At 60.2% G+C, this 8,501-nt stretch overlaps 1 protein-coding gene across 1 annotated transcript in view; it reads left to right on the forward strand.

Annotated features, from left to right (window-relative positions):
• The first annotated feature begins 6 nt into the window (after positions 1–6).
• Positions 7–8,501, forward strand: part of HEXDC (hexosaminidase (glycosyl hydrolase family 20, catalytic domain) containing) — a 9,512-nt gene continuing 1,017 nt past the window's right edge. The window contains exons 1-11 of the mRNA XM_015560094.1: positions 7–101; positions 2,117–2,255; positions 3,651–3,760; positions 4,855–4,942; positions 5,192–5,356; positions 5,659–5,842; positions 6,553–6,624; positions 6,966–7,161; positions 7,843–7,925; positions 8,255–8,333; positions 8,408–8,501. Of these exons, the coding sequence (XP_015415580.1) occupies positions 2,172–2,255; positions 3,651–3,760; positions 4,855–4,942; positions 5,192–5,356; positions 5,659–5,842; positions 6,553–6,624; positions 6,966–7,161; positions 7,843–7,925; positions 8,255–8,333; positions 8,408–8,501 (1,155 nt within the window). The 5' untranslated portion in view covers positions 7–101; positions 2,117–2,171. The remainder of the gene's footprint in view (positions 102–2,116; positions 2,256–3,650; positions 3,761–4,854; positions 4,943–5,191; positions 5,357–5,658; positions 5,843–6,552; positions 6,625–6,965; positions 7,162–7,842; positions 7,926–8,254; positions 8,334–8,407) is intronic.

Below are 8,501 nucleotides of genomic sequence, written 5' to 3' on the forward strand. Positions count from 1 at the left end.
TCTGGGTCGGGAGTGAGTCGGAACCAGCCCTGTCAAGGCTCCTAGGATTCTGGATAAGCCGAGTTAGCAATGAGGCTCATTCATGAGAAGTGAGTCTGAAGGTGAGTCACTTACTGATGGGGATGGGGGGGCGGGGGGGTAGGAAGGAAACAGTCCAGGGCCTGTCGGACTGAAAAGAGTTCCGCCCCGCAGTCCTGGCACTGGGGACGGGGGTGCCATCGAGGGCCACTCCGGGCCGTGGGCCCCGACCTGGGAGCCGCGGAACCAGCCACAGAACTGCGGAAGCGAACAGGGACAGCGGCCCAAGTCCCTGAAATGATCTCATGTCTGTAGCTTCTCTCAGGTGGGAAGCAAAGGAATTCGCGCTCACGAGCTGGAGCTGACTTCTCGCTTCTGTTCCTTTGCATTTTAGCTGGAAGGCGGCCGGAAGGTTTCAGGTTGATACCCAGCCAGGGGCTCAGTGCCCAGTGGGGGGCGTGCAGGAGGCAGCCCATCGGGAGAGCGTGAATGTTTCCCTCCCTCCCCTCTCGCTCTAAAAACCAATAATAAAAAAATAATCCTCGCCGAGGCCGGTTTTGCTCAGTGGATAGAGCGTCGGCCTGCGGACTGAAAGGTCCCAGGTTCCATTCCGGTCGGGGGCATGTGCCTGGGTTGCGGGCACATCCCCAGTGGGAGATGTGCAGGAGGCAGCTGATCGATGTTTCTCTCTCATCGATGTTTCTAACTATCTCTCTCCCTTCCTCTCTGTGAAAAATCAATAAAATATATTTTTTAAAAAAATCCTCACGTGCAACAGTCTCCACTCTTTTTACCCCATTGTTACAAGAGTAACAGGATTTCTGTCTGAATAGGAGACGCACACACGACCAATGCAGATTTCTCAGCTCGAAGTGCCTCTCTTAAATCTATTCGCTGAAAAGTCGGTTTGGTTTGTAAGATTTTAAAACAATTCAGCTTTAAAAAGCATTGCCGTTTTTCAGAATGTTTTTTTCATACATTTCAGCTACCCCCTTGGCTGGGTAGTTGCCTTAAGAATTTCGTCACTGAGATTGTCTTGAATATAATTTCTTTGTTGTTGTTGTTAATTCTCACCTGAGGATATTTTCCCGTTGATTTTTAGAGAGAGTGGAAGGAGGGGGAGAGACACAGAGAAACATCGATGTGAGAGACACATCAATTAGTTGCTTCCTGCAGGCGCCTGACCAGGGCCAGGGGTCAAGCCTGCAGCCAAGATGCGTGCCCTTAACTGGAATCAAACCGAGACACTAACCTCTGAGCAAACAGCTGGGGCTGTAATTTCTTGTTAAAAGACATCAAGTGGATTGGTTTCTGGATGCACCTATTTTGTCTCCTCTCTGCACTACAGACTTCTCAAGGCCAGGTTTATGAGCCTGTGCGGAGGAGTAGTTGGAATTACTGAACTGTATTTGTGACCAATATAGCAAGGGTTTCTTTCCCCATGAATCCTCTGTGCTCTTATAGTAGAAAAAAAAAATTTCACTATTTCCAGCTGCTTCATTGTCATCCAAACGCTCCCTTCACATCAGCATAAACCAGCCAGCCCTGAGACACGTGTGGCTCATCCATTTTCCAAACAATTAAAATTTTTGCCCTTAAAAAAATTCAGGTACAGTCGACATGCAGTATTATATGAGTTTCAGGTGAACGATGTAGTTATTCAACATGCCAATCCATGGCCTGTTTTAAATCCTGGGCAGTTTTCTCTGACCTAGTGGAAATGTTTGTAGCTTCTTCGTGCAAGCGGCTGACCTCAGCTCTAGAAACGTAAATACTCGTGATGTTATCCAAAGAAAAGTAAAATTGAGGATAAACTTTCTACTAAGACGTATTGTGGGGCCTGACATGGTGTCTGGAGACACCTGCCTGTTTTCGCTGATGAAGGGCCTTTAAGACGGGAGGATCCCTGCAGGCACGCGTGTTACCAGACCAGAGCCTCTGATGAGGGGACCAGTGCTGGTCCACTTCGGGGGCAGGTCACAGTGAGACACACGCCTTGATGTGTGAGCTGTGTGTGTGTGGGGGGGTTTCCTCCTCGCTAATAGCTGACTGGACAGGAAGCAGGGGGCTCGCTCCTAACTCTGACTTTCTCTTCCAGGAAGAAGGGCCCGGACAAGAGGTCTTTGTCGTGTGACTTCCCCCCAAACGGCGAGATGTCGGGCTCCTCGCCATTCAAGATGCGGTTTGTGCACCTGGACCTTAAAGGAGCCCCGCCGAAGGTCTCGTACCTCTCGGAGGTGGGAGCCCCCTTTACCTCGAGGGGAGCCCCCGGGTTGGTCTCTAAAGGTGCGGGCAGTGTCCTATAGAAATGTGTGCTCAGAGCTCAGCCGCAGGGTCTGGCTGGGCCACAGAGCAGCCAGGAGAGTCAAAGGAAAAACAGGATGAAGAGACCCCAACCTCTTCACCGTGGGCTGAATGTGTCCCCCAAAACGATATGTTCAACCCCTGGCCCCTCACACCTGTGACCGGGACCCGGTTTGAAAATAGGGTCTTTGCAGACATTGTTGACAGGAGGTGAGGGTGTCGGTGGTTTTGTAATTTACGGTTAATTACCGATTACGGTTTTATGACGCATTACGGCTGATTCCTCCTTCCCTGCAGCCTGTCTCAGAATGTCTCAGGCTCTAGGGCAGTGGTTTTCAACCTTCTGGCCCTTTAAATACAGTTCCTCATGTTGTGACCCAACCATAAAATTATTTTCGTTGCTACATAACTGTAATATTGCTACTGTTATGAATCGTCATGTAAATATCTGATATGCAGGATGGTCTTAGGCGACCCCAGTGAAAGGGTCGTTCAACCACCAAAGGGGTCGCGACCCACAGGTTGAGAACCGCTGCTCTAGGGCAAGAACGCTTTGCCAGCAATGTCCACAGGAGTGGACAAGTCAGACGAGCCCTGGGACGGGCCTCGCCTGGGCACAGGCTGCTGTTCCCGTATCTGCAGGGGGCCTTCCCTGGTGTCCACAGGGCGCTGCTCCCACCCTGCGTGGCGCCAGACGGGAAGAAGGTCCCAGCTCTGTGTCGTACACACGACCTGGTCCTAGCAATCCTTGAGGGCAGGAGTTCACATCCTTTGAAATAGAGATGGCGTAATGGGAGGGGGAGGGGCCTGTGAGGGAGAGAGAGAAACACGAATGATCAGAGAAAATCATGGATCGGCTGCCTCCTGCACGCCCCACCCTGGGGATGGAGCCCACAACCCAGGCCTATGCCCTGACCGGGAATTGAACTGTGATCTCTTGGTTCATAGGTCGGCGCTCAACCACTGAGCCACGCCGGCCGGGCCCCACTTCCTCTAAGGTTCCTTCCAGCCTCACACTACCCACCCCAGCCCTGCCGGCCCCCCGTCTCCTGTGAGCTGCTCTCTGACTGTGGCCGCCTGCCCTACTGGCCCGGCCTCCCCCCCGAGCTTAGCCGCCATGAGCTGTTCAGGGGCAGCTGCTGTAGAGCAAGTGGTCCCCTCACCCAGTGTCCCCCGAACATGTCACTGCGTTAGAGTTTGGCTGACATGACACAGCGCACGTTCCAGGTGAGAGTTTCCAGGGAGGAGAGGAGTCCGACAGAGACCCGTGTGCAGAGCGAGAGACGCCGCGTGCTGCCCGTGTCACTTCCTTACGCCCCTCTCCCCAGATCTTCCCGCTGTTCCGTGCCCTGGGCGCCAACGGTCTCCTCATCGAGTACGAAGACACGTTTCCCTACGAGGGCCCCCTGAGGCTGCTGAGGGCCCCGCACGCGTACAGGTACCTGCCCGCGAGGGTCGTCACCTGCAGAGAAAACGGGGTGGAGGGGTGGGGGCGGCAACCTGGGGGTGCGGACGGGGCAGGCGAGAATTTCACGACAGTGAGATAATCCCTCCCTTCTGTTGTTTTAAATGCACGTCTTCAGCCATAGACATAAAAGGAGTTCACAGAATAGTAGAGAAAGCAAGCGAAGCCGTGATCCCCACGGGGCGTGATCTTGGTGTCACAGGTGTGAAGGACGGGGAGGAGCTCAGACAGGTGCCAGGCAGGGGGAGGAGGCCGCTCCCGAGGCCACAGGGGGTCCCCATGGGAAGGTGGAGGTTAAAGGGGAGAGGCTCAGAGTTCATGACATCAGACATGGTGCTCCGGGGGCCCCCCGCGGGCTTCGAGATCACTGTGTCCAAGTGAATCAGTAACAAACAGCCCAGCCTGACCGGCGCGGCTCCATGGTTGAGCGTCAGCCTATGAACCAGGAGGTCACGGTTCAATTCCCGGTCAGGGCACATGCCCGGCTGTCAGTGATCCTCATCATTGATGTTCCTGTCTCTCTCCCTCTCCTTTCTCTCTGAAATCAATAAGAAATACATTTTTTTTAAAAAAAAGACTAGACAGGGAGCATTTCAGGCTGTGCCCGGCTGGTCTGTTACCACAGTAGCTGTCCCATGTGAGGGCCGTGGCCAGCCACAGGTGACATGTGAATGACTGGGCGTGGCTGTGTCCCAACAAAACATTAGTGGACACGGAAATGTTTCTCTGAACCCTTCAATAACGTAGAAGCCATTTTTAGGTCACGGCTGCACTAACGCCCGCGGGGAATTTGCCCTGGGCCCGCCTGCCGACCTGCGCTGCCATGACTCCGTGTGGCAGTTTCTGGTACAGGGACTCCAGCGTCCTGGGGTTTGGGTGAGAATAGCTGGCAAACAGCAAATGTCACTTGAGGCTGTGATGGCCCAAGTCCTAGAGCAGGAGCGTCTCTGAAACCCCAGAATATTGTGGAGCTTTTCAGTGTTCGCCGCGTAGCTTCCTCGGGAGGGTCCCGGGCGCTGGCTAGGAGGCCTGGGGAGTGTGAGCGGAGCTGGGACCCTGTCTCGCAGCCCCAGTGAGGTCACGGAGGTCCTGCGTCTGGCCGCCGCGCACGAGCTCGAGGTGGTCCCCTTGGTGCAGACATTCGGGCACATGGAGGTAAGTGGGCCGGACGGGCGTCGCCTGCGCCCAGGTGTGGGGTCCGGGGCGCATCGGCTGGGAGCAGCGGGCGCTGCAGGGACAGGCTCTCAGAAGCCCCTGCGGACAGGCGTGCCCGGCTGAGGGTCAGACCTGCTGGGCAGGGACCTCCAGCCGCTGTCGGAAGTTTGAACCCAGAGGCGGCCCTTCCGGTCCGGGCGTGAGCTTCTCTCCCCGTGTGACCAGCCCCCCTCACGTCCCCTCCTGCAGTTTGTGCTGAAGCATGAGGCTCTCGCCCACCTCCGAGAAGTGGCGCTTTTCCCCAACACCCTGAACCCGCACGAGGCGGAGTCGCTGGCGCTGGTGGGAGCCATGGTCGACCAGGTGCTGGCGCTGCACCCGGGAGCCCGGTGGCTCCACATCGGCTGCGACGAGGTGGGTGCTGCGTCAGGTCTCTGCCCCAGGTCCACAGGCTCCCGTGTCGTCACGTCAAGGCCACCCCCCACCTCGGGGGGAAAACAGCCCACGCGCCCACACGCCAACGATAGAGGGCGGGCGGGCATGGCAGACATCTGCTTCTTCCCCTCGCGCTGCCGTGGAAGGGACCCTCGAGGGGGAGTTCAGGTCTCGGCGAAGAGGCAGGTCGCCCTCCACTGCCGCCGCCTCCCGTGCCTGTGCCCTGGCCCTGGGTGCTCCCGGCGGGTTGGAGGCCAACGGGCCTGTCTTCCCTCCTCCAGGTCTATTACCTCGGGGAGGGCGAGGCCTCGAGGCAGTGGCTGCAGCAGGAGCAGAACACCACGGCCACGCTGTGTCTGTCCCACATGAGGGCCGTGGCCAGCCACGTGCGGGACCGGCACCCGGCCACGACGCCGCTGGTGTGGGACGACATGCTGCGGGACATCCCCGAGGACCAGCTGTCAGGTCAGCGGTGCGTCCACGGGAGGAGGCGCCGGCTGCTGCTGAGCCCCGTCTGCTCAGGGGACTGAGTTCAAACGCAGCGGAGCTTTGCCGCCCACAGTCCCGTCAGCCACGGTTTAAATGTCCTCACATGGAAACGCCCTCCCCCTGGAAGGCACCTTAGAGCCTGGCAGGAGGATGGGAGTGCTGGGTCCGACCTGGGGTGGCCATGAGGCCCGGGGCCCTGGCCATCGGGGGTGGGCGGCTTGGGCCACAGGGAGCCCTGCTTCCTGCCCTCTGGCCCTCTGCCCGCTCGGCCTCCCCGGCCTGCCCTGTACGGACGCTGGTGAGGTCCTGGCCTGAGGCTTTGGGCGGAGACGGGAGGTTGGTGTGGTCACTCACAGCTCTGGCCAGAGCCGGGACGGTGCCCTGGTGCCCACGTGGAGGCCCACCTTCCGCAAGGCTCAGCCAGCACCCACAGGTGGCCCCTTGGGTTTGTTACAATTAAATCCAGTTAGTGCACGTTCCTGTTGTGCCTGGACCTGGTGCCCCCAGGGGAGTGCTGGGCCGCAGGGCTGGGCTGTCCCACGGCTGGCTGGCTCCTGGCATGGCATTTCCACCGTGAGCAGTGCAGTGTGGAGCGTGAAGAAAAGATGGCGTGTGTCCCCTTTTCATGCAAGCAGCGGGGGCCAGGGCGTTCCACCGGCCGGGCCCTCACAGCCTCCCGCCCGCAGCGTCCGGGGTGCCGCAGCTGGTGGAGCCAGTGCTCTGGGACTACGGGGCCGACCTGGACGTGCAGGGCAAGGGTCAGTACCGAGTCACTGGGGGAGGCCCTGTCACCTGATGCCCAGGGGGGACATGGGGCCTCTTTCCTGGCTCATCAGAGCCTGAGCTGCCTCTGCTTCACTGCAGACTCCCCCCAGGGGGCCGGGTCCCGGGGAGCGGCCTGCGTGTCCTGTGGCCGGTCCTCACGGGATGGCCTGTCCTGTGGGGGCGGGAGGTGGGCTCCCTGAGAGGGCGCCGTCCAGGCCAAGTGCGGTCTCCTGTGGTTTCCCTCCGCACGGCGGGTGTCGGGCCACGTGTTCCAGGCTTGGTGGCCGCAGCCTCCTTGGCCCCGGCCCAGGCACACCTCTCGCTGTCTCGTCAGCCCTCCTCATGGAGAAGTACCGGCAGTGCGGCTTCCCCCGGCTGTGGGCAGCCAGTGCCTTCAAGGGGGCCACGGGGCCGAGCCAGGCCCTGCCCCCCGTCGAGCACCACCTCCGGAACAACCTGCAGTGGCTGCAGGTGGCGGCCCAAGGGCGGAAGGACACACTGCAGGGCATCATCCTGACCGGCTGGCAGAGGTGAGCCGCCCGGAGCCCGTCCTGGAGGGCGAGGCAGCTCCCGTGGCCAGGACACACCACCCTCCTCGCCATGCAGGCGGGGCCTCTGACCGGGAGGGAAGGGCAGATGCTCTGGGGATGGCGGGGGAGCAGCCAGGGCCCCTGACAACCTGTAGCTGCCCCCAAACTCTGCCCAGGGCATGCTGCCCTCCTGGCCCTGTCCTGTGGCCCGCGTGCCCGTCCACAGTCTGCAGCCTCTGGGAGGCCACACGCAGCGGCTCATGCACAGTGGGGACCAGGACAGAAGCTGGCTCTTCACGATTTCATACCAGTTGCAAATCTGAGCTATGAAAGGACCCTGGTCCTGGCCAAGTCCCACCTAGGATTGGGGTCAGGGGAGAGGCAGGTGGCCTGGCACCAAGGGCAGGGAGAGCGGACCCGCGGCAGCTGGAGGCAGGGCCTTTGAGGGGGGCCATGCCCTCGCCCTCACTCACAAAGCCGAACTCTGAGGATTTCAGGGTGGCGACCACAGAGCGTTGAGCCCGGCTGGGTGGCGGGTGGGCCTGCACACCCGGGAGCCAAGGGTGCTTCCGGAGGCAGCAGCCAGCTCTGCAGACGCTTCTCGGTGCCGTCCTCGTGCCAGGAGCGGTGCAGCGTCTGCTGCCGGGAGCGGGAGCTGAGCGCCCTCTCCTGTGGGCTCAGGTACGACCACTTCTCTGTGCTGTGTGAGCTGCTGCCCGTGGGCATCCCGTCCCTGGCCGTCTGTCTGCAGTCGCTCCTACACGGTAAGGTGCCCTGCTCTCCCTGGAGGCCGGGGCCAGGCTGTGGCCTCCCTCAGCGGCTCGGGACGACGCTCCTGTCCCCACTCGCCACCACCCGCCACTGCAGCCAGGTTCCCAAGCCTAAACCCGAGACAGGCTAGGTCAGGGGAACGTGTCCCCGGACACAATGAGCCCTGAGAAGAAACCCGTGCCGCCTCGGGTAGGACAGTGCTTCTGCCTGGGCTGCAGGGACATCCTGGCGCCCGGTGCTGGTGGGCTGGGGAGGCGGCGCCATGGGAGCGCCGTGATGTGCCCAGAGCGGTGACGGACCTGCCACCTCTGCTGGGTTTCAGGAGGCTTCACCGAGGACGTGAGGGCACAAGTGCAGAACCTGCTGGGGATCTCGAGCCTGGAAATCGCCGGCGTCCTGAGGTGACCCCCCAGCCTCCGCGCTGCCCCGCCCCCCCACGCCTGGCCCCATCTCAGCGCCTGGGTTCTCTGTACAGTGAGGGGACCGGCTCCTTCCCTGGCAGTGACATCCTGGCCCTCGTCATCCAAGTCAGCCTGCACCTGCGCAGCTCTGTGGACGAGATGCTGCAG

This window comes from Myotis davidii, unplaced genomic scaffold (genome assembly GCF_000327345.1).
Source record: "Myotis davidii unplaced genomic scaffold, ASM32734v1 scaffold211, whole genome shotgun sequence".
NCBI classification, from domain to species: Eukaryota; Metazoa; Chordata; class Mammalia; order Chiroptera; family Vespertilionidae; genus Myotis; species Myotis davidii.